This window comes from Sphaeramia orbicularis, chromosome 9 (genome assembly GCF_902148855.1).
Source record: "Sphaeramia orbicularis chromosome 9, fSphaOr1.1, whole genome shotgun sequence".
NCBI classification, from domain to species: Eukaryota; Metazoa; Chordata; class Actinopteri; order Kurtiformes; family Apogonidae; genus Sphaeramia; species Sphaeramia orbicularis.
In genome coordinates, this window is record NC_043965.1 from 27,147,642 (window position 1) to 27,175,159 (window position 27,518).

Genomic DNA, 27,518 nt, shown 5'->3' on the forward strand with positions numbered 1-27,518 from the left:
GGTATGACAGGTATGTCATGACGTCAGCAGCCCCTTCCTTGAATCCAACATGGCGGCTGCCATGGAGCTGAGATGCTGGGGAGGAGACTGGGGTCTGCCTTCTGTCCACACGGAGTCCCTCATAGTTCTGGTAAGACACTCTCCTGTTCGACAAAACCCGGACTTTACATTCTGTCCTTCTTTTTCTTTAGACGACAGGTTTCTTGCTCTGCGGTTTCTCTGCGTATCTTTGGTTAGCTTCATGCTAACTGACCCACTGCAGTCAGTTTGTTTGCACCGGACGTCGTGACAGAAAATAACATTATCTGTAAAATAATTCAGCTTCATGTCTGCCGAGCATCGCTGTCCTAAATTTTGGTCTTAAATCCGTGTGTCGGCGTGTGTCATAGTCGCAGCTACCAAACATACTCCTTCAAGGTCAGCTTGTTTAGAGTCCGTTATAGATTGTTTTAGTTTTTTTTCCTGTTTCATTGGACAGACTGAACCTGGGGTGTAGCAGGCGTGGTAATAAATACAATGTCAGAGTTTGTTTGGTGAATTCTTTGCAGGATGTTTATCATGCTGTTTTACTGTCAGTGTTCATGCAGTTGCCACTCTTGCCACAGGGTGACACTTGGGTTCATTTTCTCTCAGTATGACAGATGTTCCTATCTAAAACCTAGACTCTTTTTATATTAAATTAGGGAATTAAAAAGAACTGATATGAGTGAAAGAACATGTCTTTCGTACTTTAGGCAGTGTAAAATCAGTATTGCTTCTTGTATCAGATCTTCACATCTGTGATTTGAAGTGATGGAGAATTTCTTCTAATCCATCTACAGGCTTTGAAGTTGAATGCAGATGCTGTTATCTTTTTTTGTAAAATCTGTCCTGATTGAATTGTTTTTTTCTTCTAAAGGCATATTCCAAGTTTTCAGGAGCACAAGTTACAGTTTCTCCCATAGACTGGACCTGGAAAACTCTTACAGGTGAGCTTCAGCGTTCAGTTTTTAAGATTTTGGTTGGGAATCTACAGTGATTACTGGAATAGGCATAGGTCCTTATTTCTAACGTGAAATATGCCAAAAATATTTGCACAGTATTGAAATGTACACACAAAATGAAAAAAAAAAAAAAAAAAATCAGAACTAAACAGTCAGTATTTAGTGTGACCTCCATGTGGATTGAGGTTTTCTTAAACGATCTTGTGTTTTATTACACATGCATTTCTCAGTCTTTGTAGTAATATATACCCAAGTGGAACATATAGTAAATATGTAAACATAATTAAAAACAGAAATGCATTTCACATATTTTTTTTAGTTTGTGTGTATTTCAATACTGCACACATATTTCTTGATAGATATAAAGACACATGGCTGTTACAACCCTACAACAACAACAAAGCAAAAGGTTGTTGCACAAGACTTTTGCACAGCACTATATAAATATTTTGTTGAATGAGTTTTTAATACAAGTATAGGCATATTAAAATAAATGAATATATTTAATACTAATGAAAATAATATTTATGTTTTGTTGCATTCAATTTTTTTGTAAAGTTGTGAATAAAACTGAGAAACGTAATGCTAAACTATGATATTTTTTCATGTTAGATATATTAGGCAGTTGCATTCACTCATAAATTTGCATTATAATCTATCTTTGTAAATCCTATAGCAACAGTCCCAGAGTTGGTTTGTGGAGAAGCTGCAGTTAAAGATCCCAATCAGATTCTCAACTTCCTGAGAAAACAGGTGAGAGTGAATGCTCAGTCTTTCCCCCTCATGCATTACATCCCTTTTCTCAAACCCATTAGATGGAGTTTAAAATTTATGATGTTTTTTCAGAGGTTTAATGCCGACTATGAGCTCACAGCAAGACAAGGTGCCGACACAATGGCATACATTGCTTTGCTTGAAGAGAAGTTACGACCAGCTTTGGTAAAACACTCTCATTTGCTTGTTTTTGGAAAAATACTAACATGTGAGTACTCTTCATGTTTAAAGTAATGTTCTCTGTGTCACAGTTGCATACCTTCTGGGTAGATGCAGAAAACTATGCCAATTTGACACGACCGTGGTTTGCTTCGCGTTCACCATTTCCACTCAACTTCGTAGTCCCGAGTCGCCATGCCAACAACGCCCTCTCCAGGATCCTGCTGACAAAAGGAGAGTCGCCACTACACAGAATCACTGAAGTTGAGGGAAAGGTAGATATTTGTGAAAACAAATGATGAAAAGGGCATACTATACTGCATTTCCATGGCAAAGAATTCCAAAACATTCAATATGCTCTTATTTGCATTTGCATATATGCATTTTAATAAAGATCCACCATCAGAGCTTTGTAGGAAGATCGGTTCAATAGTAAACAAAAGAGCAGAGTTAACAAAACAATTGATAGTTGGTTCGACTCAGTTATTTGGGAGCAAATCACTGTTATTATCACCTGGTTCTATTTAAACAAGGCGACTATAAGCACTGTAAATAGATGTCGCTTTTGATCATCCTTGAAATTTGAGGTGCAATGTGTTTTTTGGGGAATATTAGACATTAGGAGTAGCCCTCTACTGAAACTTTTACTTAGGAAGTACAACCGCCAACCCCCATCAAATTTAATAAATATTGAAGTGTGTCTTCTATTCAAAGTTGCATGTTAGTATGTTAGTTATTTTCTTTTTAATTGTGATAGTTTGTAAGTGTCTGTTCATTAGTTATAAATTGTTCTCTCTCTTTGTGTCAGATCTACAGTGATGCTAAAGAGTGCCTTAATCTCCTCTCCTACAGACTGGGAACAGCAAACTATTTCTTTGGCAACTCGTAAGTTCTTATAAGTTTGCTGACATAACTAGTTGCTCATATATACAATGCCACTGAATAAAAAAACTGACTGACTTGTTGAAAACTTGTTTAAAAAACATTGATTTGAGAAGTTTATAGGAACTCGGCACCATACATAACATGATTACCACAGAAAAAGAATAAATAATACATCTCTTACAAATATTGTTTGAAGATTTTAGTTATATAAAAAAATGGTAACTTGGTTTTGAGATATCCAGTTCATTACATTTGAGTGGTAGAGAAGGGGTCATTTAAAGCATGTATGAAAATCTGACTTTGCTTGTGCTTTTATGTATCCATGACTACAGGCCAACCAGTCTGGATGCCTTTGTGTTCGGTTTTGTGGCTCCTCTCCATAAAGCCAGTCTTCCCAGCAGCCCTCTGCAGAGCCACCTCAGTCAGCTTGACAACCTCACACGTTTCTGTGACAACATCCTGGCACTTTACTTCAGCTCCAACCACCCATGTAAGAAATGACCACTCCTTTTAACATTTAGCTTGCATGATCTAATCACAGACTTGCATGGGAAATGTTACGCAAAGCAACGTCATGAACTTGTTTCTCGTCGTGTCTTCCAATGTACAGTCACGGAAAAAATTACTAGACCATCAAAAGTAATCAAAAACGATGGTTATGCAATCAAGTACTAACTCCTGTGTGTATCATGTGACTAAACCAGACAGAAAAGAAAACATGGAATGCCTAAAGTTTATTTATAACTTATAATTTTGGTTATTATTAAGAAAACCATGGACAAATGCTAGATATCAGCTCTTAAATTAAACTCTTAGGAGCTATTTTTGTTGTTATCATTATATTTGTCCAAACAAATATAGCTTTAGTTGGACCAGGCATTAAAGTGAACAAGAAATTGAAGAAAGCAAGGGTGGTCTAATAATTTTTTCTGTGACGTATGCTTGGTCTTTGTTTCTGCATTAATGTGGGTGCTTTATGGCCTAAGTCTGCTCCTGTTGCCCTGATTCTCAGCTCTCTCCATCTTCTTCTTCTTCTGTCGGTGTCTGCTTCATCTTTCTCCAGGTCCTCCACCTCCTCTTCAGGAAAAAAAGGATGCCAACCTCCAGAAACTAACTCAGCTTGTAAATAAAGAGTCCAACTTAATAGAGAAGGTGCTTCTGCTTTGCTTTTCTCTTGTTTGCATGGGTTCACATTTGCACTTGGCAGGTACAGCTGTACTTTTTCCTGGATATATGCTGAACATCTAATCTGTGGAATCATCTAAATCTGTACTTTTTTTTTGCTGCAGATGGACGATAACCTTCGCAGCAGCAGCCCTCAGCACAAACCACACAGACCAGAACCCAAACCCAGTCTGGCTAGTGAGAAAAACTCCACACCTGCATAATCTCCAGATATTCAAACAAGAAAAAACTGTCAACGAAAGGTGCAAATCTTAATCCCACTCAAGTCAGTAAAACAAAAATCATCAGATTTATCTTGAAGGGAAAATAACTTTATTAATGAAAGTATGACTATATAATTATAGGAGATAATATAGTCATGTAACGTTTAATTAAAAGTCTATGTCAAAATAATGATGATAGATTTTAAAGATGTTAGTATAAAGATGGAAAAGTGCATGTGTGAGCTTGTCGAATAAGTTGAGTGCATGTATGTGGTTAAAGATGGAATGCTATGAAGTGGTGCACGTTGAGAAGGACACGGAAAGTTAAAATGAAAGCCAAAGGAAATGAAAAGTCCAGCAGTGAAAATAAGTGGCACCTCTGCGTCGAGCCCATGTTCATTTTCTTTCAACTTTTATCTCATTGTACGTTTCTCAACAAATTCCATGGTATTTTTTGTTTTTATGTAGAGCTCAGTGTCACTACATTAGAAGCACCATGAACACAGACCTGAGTTAAAGACACCTTCATCCTTAAAGGAAAACAGTGTTTAAGTGTGAGAGTATCACTGCGATTATCTCTGTAATTAAATCTGTATCTAGCACTGTTTCAGATCCTTTGTTACCATTCTGAACACTAATCTTTCCTAACATCACTGTAAATATTTCCTGTAAATTCTAGTAACACTTGGATTAGTATAATGTACAGTATGGATGCACTAAAGGCTGTAGGAGAACTAGTAATTTTATTTTTGCTCTTCTGCTTTGTAAAGCTTGTATAGTTGTAAATAGCTTTATGACTATAATTAATGCAATCACTCTACAGATGGTTTTATTAAATAGGGTTGAATAGTTCACAATCATTGCTAGACAATAGAATTAAAGAAAGGGCCTTATATGTTAAACATTAATGCAGAATATTTGGGATTCATTTGTGTGTGAGATATTTTTCAAGGAGTATCAGAAAAACATCTCTTCAGCCTTTTTCTGTGTTGTGTAACCTCTGTGACATCGATCCACTCACTTCTGTTTTTGCCTGTTTCTATTTTCGTTGTTTGCTGTGCCTGTTTAATACTGACCTTGTCTAAACCCAGGTGTCCCTTTGAATTGCTGCTTTTTTTGTGTGTGTAACTTTCACAGTCTGAATGAACCAGGACTGTGAAAGAAAATGTCCACTCTTCATCTTCACTGACCTTTTCCTGAACATCCTCACTACTCAAAATTACCGGACCATCATTGTGACTCTTTCCTGTGTGAAGTGCTAATACTTCTAAAGAGAAAAATTATTACATTCCCTTTAAAGCACCATCAGAGCGTGTGTCATCAGTGAAATGAGACAACAAACAGGCTGGTGAGGACCATCGGGTTGTGGTGTGCCTTCATGAACGCTAATGTCTTTGTTTGTACCATTAACAAAATGCTAATAATGTCCTTTATAATTTTGATATTTCCTTACAAATTATATCTGTCATTGCTGTTACTGTTCATACTGTGGATGGTTGGTGACAACTATCTTTTACCATTGCAATAAATAATTCAACTATGCCTCTTGTCATTTTTCAAAAATATATTTATATAAGCCATTGAGGAATTAACTGAGATATAACATTCTGACCACAGACAGGAGGAGTTGCAATAATATTGATTACCTCCGCCAAGGAGGTTATGTTTTTGCCAGGGTTTGTTTGTCTGTTTGTTTGTCTGTCCGTTAGTGTGCAACATAACTCAAAAAGTTATGGACAGATTTGGATGAAATTTTCAGGGTTTGTTGGAAATGGGATAAGGAAGAAATGATTAAATTTTGGTGGTGATCGGGGGTGGGGGGGCCCACGGGGGGGGGGCCACTGATCAGCCTTGGCGGAGGTCTGCACTCTCCGAGTGCTTCTAGTTATTTTATGACAATGGCACCTTTCAGTGGTTTGGATATATATATATGTATATTAGGCAGTAAGTGAACATTTAGTCCTTGAAGTTGATGTGTTGGAAGCAAAAAAAGAAAAGATTAATGTAAGGAACTGAGTGACTTTGACCAGGTTTATGTTGTAACGGTGATGACTGGGTCAGAGTATCTCCACAAATGCAGGTCCTGTTGGGTGTTCCTGGTCTGCAGTGGTTAGTACTAACCAATACTGGACTAAAGAAGAACATCCCGATCTCAGGACCATTGATCATCTGTGGTTGGTGTAGGACAAATAAATCTGATCCATGAAAGGTCCACCTCTCTAGTTCCAGGACTTCATGGATCTGCTGCTAACATCTTGGTCCAGATACCACAGCACACCTTCAGAGGTCTGGTGGAGTCTAGGCCTCAGGTCAGATGCCATAGAATACCCACATCATGGGTATTCAAATCCAGTCCTTGAGGGCCAGTATCCTGCATGTTTTAGATGTTTCCCTCTTCCATCACACCTGGAAGCCATTACATCATTACCAGGCTTCTGCAGAGCTTGACGATGAGCTGATCGTTAATTGAATTAGGTGTGCTGGAAGAAGTACAGGGTGGGGAAGCAAAATTTACAATGAACATTTAGTAGTTTTTTTCTCAGCAGGCACTATGTCAATTGTTTTGAAACCAAACATATATTGATGTCATAATCATACCTAACACTATTATCCATACCTTTTCAGAAACTTTTGCCCATATGAGTAATCAGGAAAGCAAACATCAAAGAGTGTGTGATTTGTTGAATGCACTCGTTACACCAAAGGAGATTTCCAAAATAGTTGGGGTGTCCATAAAGACTGTTTATAATGTAAAGAAGAGAATGACTATGAGCAAAACTATTACGAGAAAGTCTGGAAGATACTATTAAAGAAGAATGGGAGAAGTTGTCACCCGAATATTTGAGGAACACTTGCGCAAGTTTCAGGAAGCGTGTGAAGGCAGTTATTGAGAAAGGAGGACACAGAATAAAAACATTTTCTATTATGTAAATTTTCTTGTGGCAAATAAATTCTCATGACTTTCAATAAACTAATTGGTCATACACTGTCTTTCAATCCCTGCCTCAAAATATTGTAAATTTTGCTTCCCCACCCTGTAACTACCTAGAACATGCAGAATACTGGCCCTCGAGGACTGGATTTGAATACCCCTGCCATAGATGCTCAACTGGTTGAGATCTTGTTGTTGTTCTTTAGATACTTTTGGTAGGTATTACACACTTTACTCTGGGAATGAACAACAAGATGTGGAGATGCTCTGACCCAATGATTTGACCACCACAATCTCACCCTTGTTAAAGTTACTCATATCCCTACTCTTACCTATTTTTGCTGTTTCTATTAATATTCACTAGCTGCCTAATATACCCCACCCACTGTGATGACAATCAAAATGAACCCCACTTTGGCATTGGTCATAATACTATGGTAAATAGGTGTATATTAAAGTGTTATTAAAGAGTTAAAAGCCTCCTATTTTCATTTAGTGCAGTGCAGCGAGGGGTGTTACTGGAGTGATTTGTTTTTCCAGTAATTATTACAGATAGTTTCATCCTTTCCCATAACGCCTGCCTCTCTGATTGTGTTTTAGGATACGAAGATGTTGGGAGAACAGAGAGTTCTTTGTTTAGTTTTGGCCTCAGACATGGAAAAGCAATGAAACTGAGAGGAAAAGATGCATAGTTGTCATTAGATATTGTCCAGGTCATCTGGCGTGTGACACACTCCTGCTGAGGCTTCTCCTGGTTGATTACTCAGAGTAGTACATGCAGAAACACAGATTAAACAAAACATGTGTCTGCAGTCAAGTAGGATTTGTATTTGTTCATATTTAACAACACCATTATCTCACTTGTAGTTGCGAAAAGTATCTATGTTGCTTAGTTTTGACTGAATTATTCTTATGACCCTTTCAGTTATGAGAATGAATTCAGTTTTGATTTGACCAATTTAGTGTACTTTTACTTTCTGTTGATCGAAAAAGGAAGCTCTCCTAAATTCAGATACAATAATGGATTGCTGTTCCTGGAATTAATCTGTTCTGTTAGCATCATGAACCATCCCACAGCTGAAGAAAGTCAGAGTCAACCCACGCTCAGTTTACCATCCTGCAGATCATGTGGAAACCAGGACCTTTCCCCAGATCATCTGCACATGTTTGCCCCACAATCCTCTTCTTCCTCTCCCTCCCTTTCTCTTTCCTCATAAACAGGGAAAGGTGTCAGAGATGAGGAGAAAAAGTACTAGTGCTTGGAAATGTGTGACATAATAGGTGGGAAATGACAGAAATGCCATGTCCTCTGGAAAACCATGTAACTGTGACAGGAGGGTGTGTAGCTAAGAAAATCTACAGCAGCCAAGATGAACAGAAAATCTGTTTTTACTGGAATGGTGTCAATCTGGCCAGATTGAAATGTGTGCGCTATGATTTAGAGAAAATGTAATGTACAAAAGAGAACTGGTGTACTGTGTGGTGATTTTTAGGAAAAATAAAAAATAATTTAAAAAAAATAATAATATGGCCTTAATTTAATATCAGGGCTGGTTTAGTGTAGCATAGTTGTTATAGAATGTGTTAAAATCTGCATCTAGAGAGTATAAGTGATGTCAGACCTCAGGTCATTATTTCCCTAATGTTGTCATGGTCTTCATCTTCAGGTGCAAACAGTTATTGGAAAAGCATTTGAGTTGCCAAATAAAATGTGTACTGATGGAGTACTGAGGCCCTCTGGTGGTAACAGTACTTTTAAAAATGACACCATACAAACAGACTTATTGTGCAAATGAAAATGTCATTCATTCATTGTGTTCATTCAGCAAAAACATGAAACTCAGTTCACACGACAGGAAAAGAAAACAGTTCATCTGCATTTACTGTAGTTCACATCCATAACAAAATATAGAACGGAATAAATCTGTTTACAAAGGGTTATTTACACAAATTCACATTATGAAACACAGTTTAAAAAGTGCTGTAGTGTGGTGTGTGAAACTATAAATTAATTGCGTAAAGTTTGGGTTCACAGAAGACGTTTGCCAAATGATACAGTTTATATTTGAGGATTAAATACAGAAACAATAAATCACAGAATGATTATAAAATAGTACAAAGTTTGTCACATTAGTGTATTAATTATTATAAAATACTCCACAATATCTCACTTTTGCAAAAAAACAAGAAAAACAAAATGAAGGCAGTCAATCTCAATCCTGTTATAATGACACAAATCATTCAATTGCAATTCCCCTGTTTTTAAAATTTACAAGATATTTTTTACTTCTGACTCTTTTTTTCTGACTATTTCTGAATTAATGTTAAACTGAAGACTTTTTAACGGAACACTACACTGATCAAGTTTCACTAAAAACACAAACCCTTCAATGAGGCCCTCTTTAGAAGAACAGGAACTGATCACATCATCTGCTTTTTGTAGATTTTGGGTCCTCTCTGATCTAAATGAAGAACTCAACAGTGGTCATTTTACATCTTATACAAACAGCAGATTCTAATGAACAAAAGTCCAATATGAGCTGTAAACACTTCACTATGTAAGGCAGCTGAAGAGGAGCTAGCTGTCCTTCGTGAACTCTGGCATCTCCTGCACCATGCAGACCTCCAAACTGCCCGGCATCTCCAGAGCCAGAGCCGGATGACAGGGCTGGGTGAAGCGCTGGTTGAAGGTACCTAACAACTGACCGCTCTGGGCGTTGTAGAAAGACAGACGACTGAGCTGGTAATCCAGGAGAACCCCCACCCGTTCAGGTACCTCGATCACAAACAAACTGGACTGAGCTTCACCGTGGAGCAGCTGATACCTACAACTGAAAACACAGAGGATTTAGATCAAAACCATCAAAGGATGTTTCTTATAAACACTGAGACTCATATGTACATACCCTGAAGGTGCAGGGACACACTGCAGACACCACGACAGGCTGCTTTCACCCAGTGGTCTGTCTCTGGCTGTGCTGTAAGACACACCGAGTCTGTACGCTGTGCTCCCTGAGACAATGGTTTCCCAGTAATACTGTCCATTGACCGGCAACAGCTCACCCAGAATGGATGGACATCTGAAAAAACACATAGGCTGAGGTCCAGCTCCTCTCAAAGCTTTAATCTGTGGGCTTTGTGGATGTAGGTTGATTTATTTTGTATACATATTTTGCTGATTACGACATAGTCGAACTAGTACTACAGGAAAAACAGAGGACGAACATCACAATTATCTTTAAGACAAAGCACTGTCCCTTTAATCCTTCAAGTCCTAAATAGTCCAAACAAAAATATCCACTAAAATATTAATAACTTTTGAGCCACTAATCCTGTCAGTATGTAAATAATTCAGATAAAATACAGTTTTTCCCATTTCTAGTGTCATCAGATTTAACCCATTTGGACATTCAGAGGCTCTGTAGTGAATATGAAAACAGTCATTTTCTTTAACATTGATTCACCAGTAAAACCCATGTAGTTTGATAAATGTCAGTGTTTGCTGAAACAATGATATAATTTGCAGGATAAAAAAACATTTTCTTTAGTTTTCTCTGTTTTAACCCATAAAGACCCAAACATCCACTGGCAACCAAAAGCATCTACTGATGTAAACTGATCAATAACTGTTTATCCACTAATCCTACCAATACATGTACACGATTGGTGTAAAATGCAGTTTGTCATCTTTTCATGGTCATCAGATATGACCCATTTGTTTCAACACTTTTCACTTTCATAGATGTCACTGCTAAGATACTGAACTCTGACTTACGAGAACAGGAAATCTATTGTTCAACAGTTCAACCTTTGACATTAACAATAATATATTGTGAGGTCATGTAGGTGATGTTTGAACAAGAAGAATTAAACTATTATCCAGGTAGTCTTCTAGCATGGCTGGAGGGGATTATTAATGGTCTCATCAGGGTCTGAGGGATGTTAAACTTACGGTTTATCCGTGGTTGGTGTGTTTTCATATGTGTCCTGGTGATAGTGCAGGGTGGTCTGGTCCACTGACAGCTCTAAAGCAGGATGAGCCGAGGCTTTCAGCAGATGAAACCTCGTTCCTTAAAACAGGAACAGTAAGGCAAGGCAGGTCTATTTATATAGCACATTTCATGGCCAAGACAATTCAAAGTGCTTTACATAAAACATAAAAGCATTACAGCAGGGGGCAGGGGAGGTAATAAAAAGTATAGGCATTAAAAATAAATAAATAAACAGATAAACAGATAAAACAGATATAACAGATAAAAACTTTAAGCTTAAAAGAAACAGTGTAGATCTGAACTTCTGAATAAGAACTCTATTCAAATACAGCTGAGAACAGGTGGGTGTTTAACCTGGATTTAAAGTATAGAAAAATATTGTAAACAAACACATGAATTTATGTATTCAAATATATTTTTAGTTTTCACCTTTTGTGGAAATGAGTGCAGCTTCGCTCTGCTCACTGGCTCCAGCTTCATTCACAGCTTTAATGTAGAACAGATAGTTCTCATTTGGCTGGAGGAGAACTCTCTGTTCCAGGGTTTTGATACCTGAGATAGATCTGACAGAAATGTAGGCACCCAAACATTCAGAACATGACATTTGAAATGGAAGATACAGATGACTAATTAACCCTGTACTTTAATGTCATTCATTTCAGCTTTTAACCAAAGTACTGTAACTTATGTTGTAACTGGGAAATTAAGCTGAAAAGTTCTAGAAATATACACTGAACCAGGCATTATAAATTTTACAACAGTCTCCAACATGGATTACTGTCCAACATTAAACAAAAGTCTTTTAGTAGAATTCTAATTAAGATTAGTATGTTTTGACTTTTGAGAACTGCCACTAAAACAGTCACAAGTACACAGATCACAAACAAGTCAGAAATTAAACAAAATGCGAAAAATGTAATTGGTTTTAAAAGAAAAACATATTTTCAGCTGTAACTCCTTCATAATCAGATAATTTTTTCTCAGTAACTCTCATTGAAATACATTTTCAATAATTATAAATGATTACAATTATATTCATTTTGTAATTTATTCACGCAACTAATCACTGTTCAATATACAGTATACAAACATATAGACATACATTTACTGAATAACCTTTAAAGTTGTGAGTAAACTGTGATGGTCAAATCACTGGGTCAGAGCATCTCCAGATGTTGTTCATTCCCAGAGTAAAGTGATTAGAACCCACCAAAAGTATCTACAACAACAACCAGTCGAGCATACGTGGAATCAGAACATTATTACCACCTGTCTCATTTTGAGGTTTTGTACATACGTCACATGATCACGTGGTTTTCTGTTTACGACGCCATATTGGTAGGCAAGCTTTCCTTGGATCGTACAACGTGTTAAACGATGGACCTGCTAAACTCCTGTGTGCTGTTTATTACTTAGCTTTCACCAAGGATAAAAGTTCGGCATACAGACCGCTCGGTTCCATTGGTGGCAGCAGTGGTTCTGTTCTGCTGACCACTGTTTATAGTTACAGCCGCGGTCAGCGTAGCTTCTCAGTATAGTTAGCCTGCGTGCCTGTTGCGCTAAGCGGCGTGGGAAAAAAAGAATTGTCATCATGTGGTACGGTGATGAAGACCCCTTTAAACCTACCAGGAGGGCTTCCCCCGACCTATCACCCTATAGAGAGAGAGTGATTGTGGATCTACCTGCTCCCTTTGCCGGCGATGGCAGCCAGAGTTTCCTCAGCTGGAAGTGGCAGTCGGAGCTACAGCGGGCGACACAGGTGAGTTCAGCTGGAGCTGGTGAGAATACTCCCCACCCGTCTGTGCAAGTCTGCTTTTCTACTATGGGACAGCCTTCCCCATGCGGTCAAGTCAAATTATGCGGCCGTGAAAGAGAAGATGGGATCGGCTTATGGACAGAGACAGTTAATGGACCGTTTTAGAGCTAACATATCGGCTCGTTCACGAGTTCCGGGGCAGAGCCTGGAGGTGTACGCGGCTGATGTGAGCCGGCTGGGAGCTGGTACTAGTGTTTTTGCCTCCGAGTTGCGCGCATCACTGTTGTTAGTAAACACTGAAACTCATCTATGGTGCCTTTATTACAAGCAGACATACTCGCAAATAACAAAACACGCAAACACGAGTCCAAAGAAAAACACGATATAAAGCAACAGTTCTGACTTTCTGGATCCAGATAGCGTGCCTACCAATATGGCGATGTAAACAACAATCACATGACCAGTGACGTCAGCTGCAAGTCCTCAATTGTGTAGGTTCCCCTTTTTCTACAAAAACAGCTCTGACCTGAGGCCTAGACTCCACCAGACCTCTGAAGGTGTGCTGTGGTGTCTGGACCAAGATGTTAGCAGCAGATCCATGAAGTCCTGGAAGTAGAAAGGTGGACCTCCATGGATCAGATTTATTTGTCCAACACTTTCCACAGATGATCAATGGTCCTGAGATTGGGATGTCCTTCTTTAGTCCATTTCAGGACCTGCAGTTGTGGAGATGCTCTGGCCCAGTCATCACCATTACAATATGGACTGGGTCACTCAGTTCCTTATGTTGCTCATTTTACTGCTTCCAACACGTCAGCTTCAAGGACTAAATGTTCACTTTCAGCCTGATAATCAAACCCAGTGAAAGGTCATGAAATATTCAGTATTATTACCACTTCTCCTGTCAGTGGTCAGAATATTATGGCTGAATGGTGTCTTTCCCAGAGTGACATTTAAACAGTCATAGTACCTGTTGAGCACAGTGTGAGACCCACCTGAGACCCTCTCCTTCCAGTTCATACTGTCGACAGTACTCCAAGGTGTAACTTTGTTCTGAAGTCTGTTCTGCAGAGCTCCAGCGCAGAGTGGCTGAGTCCCATAGCACAGTACACCGCTCAGTGTCGATCACTGGCACCGATGGAGCTACATTAAACAGAGGAATAAATGTAAGATGGATGAAAAATCACTGATTCGAACTCCCATTAGTATAACACTATAAGATTAGAACTGAAAGCTGTATTGTTTGAAGCTCTGGTGTTCAGACTGACCTGTTCTGAAGATGAGCCTCTCACTGGGCAGAGAGCAGCCAGTGTAGTTGACAGCCATCACCCACACCTTGTACGTTTTGTCAGGCTCGAGCTCCTCCAGAACACAGTAACTCTCCTTCACTGTCACACGGTACTCCTCAGACACAGCTGTGGATAACCATGGAAACAAAGACCTTTATTAATGGAGAAGCAGTATAACTATATACTATACAGTAACTAACTATAATAACTATATAACCAGTATAACTATAAACCGCAGTAAAATTGCAGACGGTTAGTATTACCGTTTAAATCTAATTATCATGATAACTGTGTTTAATTACTGCACTTTTAGGGGAAAAAACCCTATGTAAAGATATGCTTTAAGTCAAATATTCAAGAATAGTTTTAATTTATTACAATTTTGATTTTATATACCTAATATTTAGAACCAATATTCACTTTTAAAGTCTTTGAAAAGGTTTGTTAAGCATCTTTGTGTTATTTATGCAATAAAGTATATACATTTTTCAAATCGAATTTTATTTTATTTTTTTGTGTTTTCTGGCCTTTTGTGTTGATATAGTCGGTTAAAGTGAAAAAAATAATTGGCAGATGAGACTGATGAAGTTGTGCTGAAAAAAAAAAGATACCAAACATGGGTATAGTAAACATTTATTTATATAGTATATAAAGGTAAAATCAAAAGTACTGAAAAATGGCCAAAATAGGCTCAGACCACTAAGGGTTAATATTTGAATATTTCTGCCAACAGAAGGTACATTGTGCCAATTATTTTATTTTATTTTATTTAAATACAACTTGGTTGAAGTATTTCAGTGTGTGTGTAAGTATTTTCTGAACATTTTGAGCACAATTTCAATAATACCGCGATAATAATGATAACCGTGATAATTTTGGTCACAGTAACCGTGATATGAAATTTTCATATCGTTACATCCCTAGTACCAATACAGCAATGTTCCACTAAAAGCAAATACAGTCCTGCATGAAAATCCTACTAAAGTAAAATATGTAAGTATCATCGGCAAAATGTAGTTAGTAAAAATACTGGTAAAAAAGAAGTTTGGTCCGTTTGACTGAAATATTTACTTACACTGTAAACTGGCATATTGGTTTGATATTAGTGATGCGGCTGTTGCTGTTGGTTCTGCTCAAGATGAAGATGGTTAGAACCCCACACACACACACACACACACACACACACACACACACACACACACACACACACACACACTGATCTCAGGGACAGTTCCAGCCACTTGCAACTTTACTTTATTGCACATATTGTATATGTCATTTTAAATCAATAACTTCTATTACCAGTACTTCAACTGTTTAACTTCACTGTTGCAACTTTATTGTCTATTTATTGTCTCTGCTGTTTATTGTTATATTCTATGTTTATAGTTATATTGTTTATAGTTTATAGTTATATGCTATACTGCTTTTTCTATTTTTGGGTATTTTTTCTACTATGCTCATTTTACACCGTGGGGCCTTATAGAGTCTTGTAATTTCAGTTTTCTGCATGCAATGTGCATATGGGGAAAAAACTGACAATAATGCTGACTTAAACTTAAATCTTTTTACTTCTAGTGTACTTTAGTGCAACTGTATGGTTACTGGTGAGACGTTTGATGATTTGAACATTTACTAAAACTAAACCAGGTGAGAAGCTTAAAGAGAAAACCTGTAAAACTGTTAAGATCTGAGATATCTGCAATGTGATCATCAGATGTATGATGCTAAAAATGCAAAAACAATAACGTGTTGAATTATAAAAGCCGGTTAAACAGTGTTGCCCGTAATGTTGGAAAAAATATTGTTTTCAAATAAATTCTTCTTTTTATTACACATCGCGAGCAATGATTACATACTGCCCTAGTTACACTTTATCCATCAAGAATAAAACACATTATCATAATCATTTCATGAGAAGAGGTAAAAACATTTTATTCCAATTTTATGGGTAACTGTGTATTATCCATTGTGGACAACAGACATATGTAGTGGAGTAAAAAGGTTAATATTTAGCTCTGAGATGAAAAGGAGTGAAGTAGTTTAAAAGGAAAAGACTCAGGTCAAATACTTCCAGTATGTATTGAAATACAGCATTTAGTGCTCCAATGCTAAGAAGTGGAATGTGTGGGAAAAATAATTTATTCTGTGATTATATTTTTATGTCACAATAATGAAAAATGATCAATTGGACTTGTGTTAATATTTATAAAGATATTTATCCGCTTACTTCCTTGTGGGTCTTCCATACAGTAGACCTGGAAGCAGTCGATGACGTCTTCAGGGTTAACCTTCCAGTAAACAGTGACACTGGTGCAGGTGGCTGAGCTGGGCTCCTGGGGCTGAAGTGTCGGCTTCTGAGGCACTGAGGAAAACACAGAGAAATGTTAAAGGTCAACCAGTTAAACCAGTCCAGTTGACCCGAGAACAACTACCAAGAAGAATGAGGACCTGGGCAAATGAGAACCTACACAGACACTAAAGGTCAATAATAATAATAATTCAAATGACAAGACACCAGACCTCCTGCACATTTCAGATAAGTCTGGATGGATTCATTTACACCAGACCTACCTGGGATTCCCTTGCGTTGTGCTAAGTGTGAGCTGGCGGTGTTGCCCTTGGCGTAGTCCTCAAACACCAGCAGCCCCCGGGGACCCAGCTCCAGCGACATGGCAGAGTCCAGAGCCGCCTTCAGCCTGAACACACAGCGACAGATGTTTGCCTCTGGCCACAACCAAAAGGCCTCAAAGTAGACACACGGTGAATGAAAAATACCACACAATAGGCAGAGGTGGAATATAAATAAATACTTCTACTCAAACACTAACGTAAGGTACAACCTTCTTGGCACTTCAGTGAGGATTTTCTTTGTAAAACATTTTAGAGGTCAGTACTTTTTCTCCACCACATTTACTTGACACAGTTGCTTTTTAATTAAAAACAACATATGATATTCCATTTAACACAGAACTACTATACATTTATAGTAGTTAATGAAGCTTAAAATTGGCCCCACATTGACAACATACAAGATTAAAATGCTCTTATAGATATAAATGGAATAATTAATGATATTCTGGAGTAACAGTTTAACAAAAGTTACTTATTGTTATGGTACTTACTTTTTATTCTTTAAATACATTTTGCTCATTCTGCTTTACAGTACTTTTGGTTTTAAACTGTGTCATTTCTTCCTTTGTCTTCCACCTCTGGCAATATGTTAAACATGCAAAGCAAAATATGAAGGAAAATCAACCCCTTTTTGATAAATAATCTGATTAGGGCACACTGCATTGGTCATACAGTAGTTCTGCAGATCAATCAACAAGCTTTACTGATTATTAGCATAAAATACATGTTAGTAAAAACTTCAAAATCCTTCTAGTTCATACTTCATTCACTGAACTTACCTTGTTCGAATGTCTTCAGGTGACTGTTGAGATTAAATGTGGATTCATCAGAAACTAGACTAAAAGTATTTCCACCAATCACGTACCAGTATTTGTCAGAAGTGTCCCTACTCACCCGTGCGTCGGTCTCAGCCTCTCTGGCTGTGGTCTCCAGCGTCGCTTTGGCAGAGTCGATGCTCTCCTGGAAGGAGACTATTTGGTCATAGAGCTGCTCCAGCTTGGCCTTCTTCTCCTCCTCCATACTGACTGACATACTGTTGTACTGCTCCATTACCAGAGCCATCATCTCCTCATTCTGAGCCTGCATTGCTGCCTCTGTCTCTGTGAACTGGTCCTGATCATGAGAAGAGAAATACACAGTATGTATCTAATGACAGCAAAAGATGATGTCTGTGATTGACTTTTACAATATAAATTCTCTCCAACAAGGAAGGTAAAGGTGTTTCCTCTACCTCCACAGTGTTGTAGGCCAGCTCCAGCTCAGACACCATATCCTCGATGTTCTCAGACCTCCCCTGCAGCTCTGAGATCATGTTACTCAGCTTCTCCTGTTATTCAAAGACCAGTTTGTTAAGGTCACATTTATAACCAAGAACATCTAACATCAGCAGAAGACCATCACTACAGAACCAGAACCTCTGCATCAAACCATTATCAGAGGAAAACAGTAATGCAGTTTTACCAGAAGGAAGAAAATCACTGCATGAGTGCTCTGTAAGGATTAAAACACTGAAGCACAGTGCACCACTGGGTAAGCTTCAGGAGTCTTTAACAAAACTTAAGGGTTTAGGACTTAAAATAAGGTAACATAAATTGTGCACAGGGCTATCATGCACAACTTGATAGCCCTGAATCAAACCACAATCCTAAACTATGGCCTCCCCGGAGGGGAGGCAAGGGGTATTGTTTTTGGTTTGGTTTGCTTGTTTGTTTGTTTGTTTGTTAACATTTTTGCAGAAAAACTACTGGTTCACTTCTTACCAAATTAGGTTTCTAGATTGCCAGTGACCCAGAATAGATGTCATTACATTTTTGGAAAGGTAGGTCAAAGTTCAAATTTTTTAGGATTTTTAAAAATCTTTCCATCTATATTATAAAAGCCAAAGTAGCCTCTGTGTGTGTGTGTATGTGTGTGTGTGTGCATGTGTGCGTGCGTGCGTGTATGCATATGTGTCTGGGGATTCACACAAAAGAGCTGACTGCTGCAGTTTGCCATACTTATGTATTTTTGGTCAAGGAACAGACTGGCGAAAACAACAAGTTCATAGGACCAATATTTTGGGAGATATTAGTAATTTTGGAATACAATAGCCTTACAATCACGTTGCTAGACCCACAATGCTTTGGCGGTGACTGCTGGACAAATGCAGTACAGCATGCGTGAATACACAGCAGCATAAAAACGACCACATCTAGAACCCATGGATCCCCACGGGTCAGCGCACTAGTTTGTTTATAATGAGCTAAATACGTGTGAGGGGCATGGTTTGTTGTGCCTGGCACCACTTGTTTCAGTCCTGTTTTTACTACTTAAGGGTTTTTAGGCATCCTAATATTTACCCTTACTGCCTAAATTTATTGTATTTACAATTATGGAAAAATAAATATTTGTATTGTTGCTGTGACGTAGATCCTAAATTGTTCATTTGAATATAGCACCTACAATGACTATGATGCAAATTAGTGACAATAGGCATAATTGACAAAATTGCCATATTAGTAATCACAGAAATTTTCCCAAATCTCAGGTATGTAGATTATTTTAGTGCTGCTGTTGATCAGTTATTCAGGTCAACAACCCAAACAACACAAAAATCATCCAATCATTCATCATCAAATCAGCAGAATGTCATGAAATTAAGAATGCCATTACAAAAACAGGGTGTCGACGTTGATCCATGAACATCAGAGATCATAGGGAGCCAGGTAACATATGTATATTCACAGTGAGTGTTGAGCAGCACCTCATTATAAAAACAGTGGAATATTGAGGTGAATTTGAGACATTAGTCTAAAAGGGGCTAAAGCAACAGGTCCATAAGAGTTGATGTTAGGTTAAAACAGATTCTTTTACAACTTTGCACAAAGTCTTTAAGGTAAACTTCAGTGATATGTGTATTTGTCTTTGACAGGAAATGGAAAACATCAGCTGTAACATCACTGATAAGAATTAGATATGGTTGACAGATTTAACTGACAAATCACATGAGTACACTTCAAATTTGCTTCATGAGAGTATAGTTATTTTCTTCATTTGTTGAGATAATACAGAAATACAGTAAACTCTAAATGCAGCTGTTTTGTGGGAACAATTACTGATTCCACCTCTGAAAAGTGGATTCTATTTGAATAATCTGATGGATTTATTGAGTCCTAATTAAGAGGAGAATGAGAGTTGTGTTCTTTAGCCATACAAGTGCTGCCAAATTTATTTTCAAGGTGAGATTGTAGGTCAGATATTTCCACATGAAACGCAGCGGGCAATCCCCCGCCACCACCTTAAAACAGCTCACATGTAAATAGGTCAAGGCTTGGTCAGTGATCACCTTCCTCCTACTGTGGAATGGCTGACTGTCTCGCCATAAGAGTCAGTTAACAGGTGTGTGTTTGTGTGTGTGGGTGAATGAGTGCCATACTTGCACATATCGGTGTCTGGAGAGTTAATCGGACAGTTCACAACAGAAACTTGGACTCAATACAGTTTTAAAGTTGTTTTGGTGAAGCTGTCAGGATCAGTTTTCTCCTCTAGGGAGGATCTGAATGTATGGTACTTCTATCTGCTGGAGTCAGAGTTGTCTTTGCAGCTTTGATCTTAGTCTTATTTACAGCCCAGCTGTCAGTGATTCACATAAATACAGTATCACACCGGAATCTTCCACCATCTTCCATCACATTCTCCATAGCGGAACTGCCTAAAACTTCCATCAACACCAACGCCTTGAAATACAAGAGGTAGCATTGCTTCAGTCAATACCTGCTTGATGATTTCAATATTGATTTTGTGCTTTTTTATGTATTGAATACTTGTTTTTGTTTTTATGTATGAAAGTTTGTGTCTGTAACTATTTAATGTACTGCTGCCCATCTTGGCCAGGACACTGCTGGAAAACAGATTTTTAATCTCAGTGAGGTTTTCCTGGTTAAATAAAGGTTAATAAAAGAATAATAAATATAAGTACAGGTTAAATACAAGCTACAATGCAGATAAAAGCCTATAAAATAATGTTTTATATGACAAGAAGGTATTTCACACTCAGCTTTCTCAAATTGGTGGGTCATAACATGTAAGTGGGTTGTGTACTCATTTCAAGTGGGTTGCAAAGTATCTAATTAAAAACAAAAATAAATAAAACCTTTGCTGTTTAATGGTTAATCGCAATCTGATGTCAGACATTTGTTTTTACAGATGTGTCATAGTCTGGAATAGCTGTCAATTATCAAAGCAAATGCTTGATTGAAAGATGTCCATAGGCAAGATAAATATAAATATAAAGTTGGAATAAAATATTTTTCACCTCTTGTCATGAAATGATTATGACAATTGGATTTATTCTGTGTAACTGGGACTCAATATGTAGTTTTTGCACCTGGTCAAAGGTGATCACTGATGGATATAAATAGAAATTAAAAAAAAAAAAAAAAGGAATTTGTCTGAAAACAAAATTATCTCACCTTTTATGGCCAATGGTGTATAACTCTGAACATGTGTTGATAGGACTGAAACCAAAGTGGGGGACATAAAATAAAGCCATTTAGAGCGGAAAACCTTCTGTTTTGTTAAAACAGCCAGTTTTGTGAGTCTTGCATATTTTGTGTGTCAACTCACTTGTGCAGTTGTGATATTCATTCATCTCAGTTTATTATCATCTGCGCAGGTCGTGATTTAATGACCGTAGTGACATTGTGGGTCCATAGGCCAGATCAGTTGAGAAGCAGTACTTTACATTAACACAGATTAAAGAAAACAGATGGCTGACCCTCTGCTGACCCGGAGGGACAGCGAGGAAGACGAGTCTGACTCATATATCAGACTCCACATGATGATGCCACACCGGACCTTTCCACTGATCAGAGTGGAGCATTACATCACAACAATTCAATGTGCTCGGCCACAGTGCGTCAACATCCTAGGAACACACAGTCGGCAGGCAATGAGGGGAAAAGTTATAGCTGACAAATTTAAGAGCAGTTTATTATATGATGACCTCAACTAATGCCAGTAAAGTCATGTAGCAATGACTATATCTATGTGTTGTAATGAGGCTGGTAATGTGTGATGATGAGCTGCTGTATGATTAAATGATGTCATAATAAAGATCAAACATCTGAACAACTACGTGAACTCTTAAAAGGAACAGACAGAAACATAGAGCCTAAAACATAAAAAAACACACATTTGATGCTACTGAAATGCTGAGAAATTTCATTTTATCTGAAATAAATTTCAGTGTGTTGATAAGATTAGTGGTTCAGAAGTTATTAAACCTTTTGAATCAGTAGATGCTTTTGGTTGACAGTGGCTGTTTAGATCTTTAAGAGTTCTAGTTCTAGTTGTAGTAGTTCAAGATTTTAGGATATTACTAATTTATTCAGGGAAATTTAAACGTTTTGTAACGATTAAAAGAAGAAGTAATGGGAATGAGTGGAGTCTGGAAGTAAAATCCAGTGACAGAGTTAAAGTGTGGTCTAAATTAATGACTAACCTCACTAGAAACAGTTGGTGACCCGATCATGGCTGTCCTCATAATTAATCTGTATTTTATATTTGCATCCAAACAAATATGATTGTATGTACACAGATGGTACAGTCAACTGTAGGCATGTGCACTCATGTTGTACTTTACCATGGTATCCTCATAGACGCTGTCCACAGCATTAATCTCATGGTTGTGATGCTCTTCAGACCCACAGTCGTCCTCTAACAGCAGACATCCACAGGTGACACAGAACCAGTCCATCCCCTGCAGCTCAGCAGCCAATCGGGCCTGAGTCTCCTCCTCAGCATCGATGGTTTCATAGTCAGCCTCGATAAACTCCTCATCCAAGACTTTCTCCTCTGCCTCCCTTGTTGTTTGTTCCTCCTGAACAGACTCAGATCGTGGTTCCTCTGCTTCTCTTTGTGCCTCTGGTTCTGGCATCTCTCTAGCGTCTTGTTTAGATATTATCTCATATTCAAGCTCCTCAGCAGTCACCTCCAGACCCTCTTCTTCTATGTTTTGTTCTACTTCTTCTTCCTCTTTGATTACATCTTTTTCTTGGGTATCTTCCAGTTTACTTATCACTTCTTCTGCTGCTCCTGACTGGATGTCTTCTCTGTTTAGGCCAGATAAATCCTCCAGTGGAGAAAAGCTCCTCAGAGGGGAAAACACTGTCTCCTCCTCCTCTAAATCCCTCTCCGTCTTTTGCTCCTCTGTGTCGGGCTCTTCCACAGGTTCAGCATCAATGGTTTCATATCCAACCTTGATGAGCTCCTCATTTTGAGCCTCATCTAAGACTTTCTCCTCCACCTCAACTTCTGCCTCCAACTCCATTGTCATTTCTTTGTCCTGAGCAGATTCAGGCAGCGATTCCTCTGCATCTATCTGTGTTTCAGGTTCTGGCATCTCTCCAGTATCCTGTTTAGATATGATCTCATATTCAAGCTCCTCAACAGTCTCCTCTGGACCATCTGCAGCTGGTTGCTCCATCTTTTGCTCCTCTATATCGGCCTCCACCACAGATTCAGGAGGTAAATCCATCATATCAAAGTCATTGCTGAGTTGTACTTCTTCCTTTTCAGCAACCACAGTTTTTCCTTCTGGTTGCAACTCTGTCTCTGTTTCTGTCTTTGTCTCTTGAAGAGGCCCTGATTGTGCTGTGCTGTCTTGAGGTGTTATAAGATGTTCACATGGGCTTACAGGCTCAGAATCGGCTACTTCATCAGGTTTTGGAATCTTCTCAGACCGCTGATTGATTTCTATGTCCATTTCTACAGCTTGTCCTTTGGGAACGAGGACTATCAGTTCATCACCCACACTAACCATCTCCTGAATCTCTGTTGGTGGTTTAACTTTGGCTTCGCCTTCTTCTGACTGATCTTCTTGATGATGCTCAGGCTCAAGGATTTCAGGCTGTTTCTCACCTGAATCTGCTTTTGTTTCTTCTGACAACAGATCATCAGCCTTAGTTTTGTTTGTCAACTTGGTCTCAGCTTCAGTCTCATTTTCAGGTTCTTTCTCTGTTTCTGGCTGTAGATCTTTAGTCTCAACACTGGTTACCTCCTGAAGATCGATCCGAACTTGGGTCTGGATTTCTTTTTCAGGCACAGTTTTCTCAATTACTTCCACTACTGCATGCACTGCAGACTCACAGTCAGTGCTAACCTCAACAGGTGGAACACTTTCAGAAATGACTTCGTGTTTTTCCTCATCTGATGATGTTTGTGCTGTCATCTCTGTTACACCTGAGGGTTCAGTCAAGATTTCCTGTTTTTCAGTCTGAGGTTCTGAGGCCTCTACTACGGGGATACGCTCTTCATTTACTTTATCACCAGGAGCCACCGTCTTAATGTCAGTGTCTACCTCTGCAGATGAGCTCTTTTCAGTGGTTTCTGTTAGAATTTCAGATTCAGTGTCCACCTGTGGAACCTCACTGCTAACAGGTGCCTTATCTGTTGTTTCATCAGCTGCTTTTACAAACTCTTCATCAGTGATTTCTACTACTTTTTGAGACGGTTCCTCAGTTTCTGTTTTGCTTTGCTCACAGGGTGTTTCTTCTGGCTCTTCCCTCTGATGCTCCTCACAATCCTCTATTTTTTCTTCTTTATCATCCACCTGTTGAACCTCAGGTATCGGCTCATCAGTAATGGTTTCAGGAGCTTCCGTCTGATCTTTTTTAATGTCATGTTTCACCTCCTTATCACTCTTCTCTGTCAGTTTAGACTCCTGAGCTGATTCCTCTGAAGTTATTTCAGTCTCTGTGGAGAGTTGTATCCTCTGGTGCTCTTCACAATCCTCTATTTTTTCTTCTTTATCATCCACTTGTTGAACCTCAGGTATTTGCTCATCAGTAATGCTTTCAGGAGCTTCGGTCTGACCTTTACTAAAGTCAGGTTTCACCCCCTCATCACTCTTCATCTCCATCACTTTAGACCCCTGAGCTGATTCCTCTGAGGTTATGTCCACAGTTTCAGTCACAGTGGAGAGGTGTGTTTTCGTTTCTCCATCTATTTCTGTAACATGTTTATCTTTGTCTTCAAATACTACAGATTGTAAAGCTTCATTTGTGTCTAGAATGATCTCCTTCTGTGTCTTTACTTCCTCCTTTTTGGTCTTTTCCACCTCCTCTTCTTGGACGGCTCTCGTCAAACATCCTGTCATTTCGAACTTACTCTGTGACCACATCATTCTTCCTTCTCTTTCATTGCCCACTGAGTCTGGTTGGGCGTCCACGGAGGGAGTTTCATCCTTCAAAATGAACATCTCCAGATATCCGTCTGCCTCCTCTGTATCTGTGAAACATCTCTTAAATGATTTCTCTGATGTCACACTCTCTGCCTCAGAGCATTCCTCATCACTCCTTTTCCTCTCTCCTACAGCATCCTCATAAAGGTCAGTATACATAAAAGACATGGCAGTAGGTTCCTCCAGGAGAATGGGGTCGATTATCTTAGGTGGTCCAGGGGAGATGAAGATGGGTGTGAGGACTGTTTCTTCACTCCCAAACAATGCTGAGCCACTCTCCTTCACTGAACTCTGGCGTCTGATTCTTGTTCCTGCCTCATCTTTCTGCTGCTCCGCATCGGCAGGAGCTCCTTCTCCATAAAACACTTCATCCAGGTGTTCCCCAACAATTTCCACATCACTAACAAAAACAAAGGAGTCTTCTGAGGCAGAGGGACTACGCTCTGCACCTGCCTCCTTTACATCCTTTTGCTCTTCTTCAGGCTTTGCTGGCTCTGCTGCTTCATCCTGTAGCTCTGCAGTTTGTTCCCCAGGAACCACCTCATCCACCAGGGTAAACTTCTCAAAGTAGTCGATGTCACCGCTTTCTTTTGGAGTGGGAGTTTCTTCAAGCTTTGAGTCTCCTGATGGCTGAGCAGAGTCTTGCTTTGAGATCTGTGGAGAAATTATGACCAATAAGTCAGAGGACAGTCTGAGGACACTGAGGACTTTATAACAGTTAGGTTCGGTTAGGTTAGATTGAACTTTCTTATTCAAAAAGTAGTGAATTTCAACTAACGTTTGTAGTCAAAAGTTACAACATTAAATTAATGTGAATGGAAAAGAACCACAATTAATTCAACACTAGTGTTAGAATCAGCTCATCATAAATCATTTTAATAAATACCTCATCAGCATCTTCAGTTTCCTCTGGCAGAACATGATTCTGTGCTTGTGTCCAGTCATGGTGGCTTCTGGACCTGATCTGTGGAGTCTGGTCCAAATAGGACAAATTGTCTTGCAGCTCTGTGCTCTCTTCTTCATCCACAGTGGGAAGTTTTGATGGAACTCTGATGTTGAGAATTTCATAACCCTCTGAAATCAAACTAAAAAGCTGCTGATCTTTGCTTTTTAATTCTTCCAGGTCAGGTTCTGTTCCGGTTTGCTCCTGTTTCACATTAGGAAGAGAAACCTCTACCATCTCAAGTCTCTCCACTCCCAAAGCCGATGCTGATCTTGAACTACCGGGTCGGCTCAGCCTGTCCCCGAGCCTGCTGCTCCTTCCTCCGGACCTCGTCCTCCTGCGGACTATTTTCTCCTCGTCAAAGACGATGGTGATCTTTCCTGCAGCTCCAGAGCCATCCATGCTGTAGCCTTCAGAGATGGAGCTGGTCTCAGAGGCCCAGGGGGTAGAACAGCGGCTGGAGGCTGTCTCCCATACAATACCACTGTCCTCACTCTGAACAGTCACCATGGAGAACGATGGATCCACCATTAGGCACTGGAGTTTGGGCTTCACAGACTGGTCCTGGACAACCTCTCGCAGACTGAAGAACAGGGGAATAGACTGGGTCAGGGGAAGCAGAAAAGAAAGCTTGCACCGTTCATAAGAGGAAGGGCATGACTAAACAGTCAGACTGTAGGAGAAGATACTTTTAGCTCAGCTCGTGGAAATGTAAGCAGAGGACAAACCAATGAATCAAATCAAAACATATCTGAGTAACATGTGTAGGTATGGAAGTCACGCTCACGCATTGCACCACGAGAGCAGGTTAGCAAATCTAAGCCAAAAACAAGATAACACCTGCAAATCTATTCTCAAGATGACTACTTGAGAAGTGTATATCTCCAGCATCAGAGTAGGTGCCTGGTGCCAATGTGCCAGTGTGATAGATGCACTCTGAGCAGTCGCTCCTGCTATGAATACAACTTGGCTCCGGGAGGATTGCAGCAAAGTGACGACCCAACGCGTCATCTATGTAATATTAGAGAAAAGATGCCTGGGCCTCTCAGATTCATCCGACATATCAGTGTCTTCTACTATTTATGACATGACAAGGATGATAAATGAGACACAAAAGATGGGATGGTGAATATCGCAGCACAGATACCCAGTCAAGCCTCTAGAAACACTGATGAGATGCTTCTCTTTTCTCTTATCAAAGCAGTTTTGCAAATTATGAATGAGCCACAAAGCTTCACTCAACAAATTTAATGAGAAGACACTCCAGCAGACACAACTCCACCAGGTAGAAATTAGTCAAGGTTGAGGTAATTTAACTTGTATCATCCAGGGAAGTGTAGAACAAATGGATAAATACCTGTTTTGAAGTTCCTCCACCTCATCTTCATCGTCTTGGCTGAAGGTCTCTGAAGCCCCACACTCCTGCAGCTCTGTCATCTCAGAGTCCAGACTCTCACATTCATCCATCTTGATTTTACCCAGCGGCAGTTCCTTTGCAGTTTCCAATTTTTGTGTTTGTTTTAGAGTCTTCTTAATGTATTCAACCAGTATGAATTGAGAGG

The 27,518-nt window shown here is 39.1% G+C and overlaps 2 protein-coding genes across 5 annotated transcripts; one reads left to right on the forward strand and one right to left on the reverse strand.

The window, feature by feature from the left end:
- The first annotated feature begins 41 nt into the window (after positions 1–41).
- mtx3 (metaxin 3) lies at positions 42–5,731 on the forward strand. 3 transcript variants are annotated; one of them, XM_030142965.1, is made up of 9 exons: positions 42–130; positions 899–968; positions 1,660–1,736; positions 1,830–1,922; positions 2,009–2,191; positions 2,725–2,801; positions 3,134–3,291; positions 3,865–4,008; positions 4,091–5,731. In XM_030142965.1, exons 1-9 carry the CDS (start codon positions 50–52, stop codon positions 4,099–4,101), a joined length of 894 nt encoding a protein of 297 aa, XP_029998825.1. In that variant the 5' UTR covers positions 42–49; the 3' UTR covers positions 4,102–5,731. The 3 variants fall into 3 exon arrangements, with proteins under 3 accessions (XP_029998825.1, XP_029998824.1, XP_029998826.1); XM_030142964.1 differs by having other exon boundaries at positions 3,865–3,953; XM_030142966.1 differs by lacking the exon at positions 3,865–4,008.
- A 3,212-nt stretch (positions 5,732–8,943) lies between these two features.
- On the reverse strand, positions 8,944–27,518 carry cmya5 (cardiomyopathy associated 5). Of its 2 annotated transcripts, none has more exons than XM_030143992.1 (14): positions 27,314–27,518; positions 25,900–26,539; positions 22,416–25,667; positions 18,024–18,119; positions 17,687–17,905; positions 17,572–17,594; positions 16,733–16,857; positions 16,389–16,523; positions 14,138–14,284; positions 13,865–14,012; positions 11,543–11,676; positions 11,074–11,191; positions 10,028–10,201; positions 8,944–9,946 (listed from the first exon to the last, which is right to left on the reverse strand). In XM_030143992.1, the coding sequence occupies exons 1-14, from the start codon at positions 27,421–27,423 to the stop codon at positions 9,700–9,702; spliced, it is 5,568 nt and encodes a 1,855-aa protein (XP_029999852.1). In that variant the 5' UTR covers positions 27,424–27,518; the 3' UTR covers positions 8,944–9,699. The 2 variants fall into 2 exon arrangements, with proteins under 2 accessions (XP_029999852.1, XP_029999851.1); XM_030143991.1 differs by having other exon boundaries at positions 8,944–9,952.

Coding starts and splice junctions, on each gene's coding strand:
- mtx3 (XM_030142964.1), top strand. CDS start 50: ATGGCGGCTGCCATGGAGCTGAGATGCTGGGGAGGAGACTGGGGTCTG. Junction 131..898: donor CGGAGTCCCTCATAGTTCTG/GTAAGACACTCT, acceptor TTTCTTCTAAAG/GCATATTCCAAGTTTTCAGG. Junction 2,192..2,724: donor TCACTGAAGTTGAGGGAAAG/GTAGATATTTGT, acceptor TCTTTGTGTCAG/ATCTACAGTGATGCTAAAGA.
- cmya5 (XM_030143991.1), bottom strand. CDS start 27,423: ATGGATGAATGTGAGAGTCTGGACTCTGAGATGACAGAGCTGCAGGAG. Junction 26,540..27,313: donor GTGGAGGAACTTCAAAACAG/GTATTTATCCAT, acceptor CCTGTTCTTCAG/TCTGCGAGAGGTTGTCCAGG. Junction 16,524..16,732: donor ACAACGCAAGGGAATCCCAG/GTAGGTCTGGTG, acceptor TGTTTTCCTCAG/TGCCTCAGAAGCCGACACTT.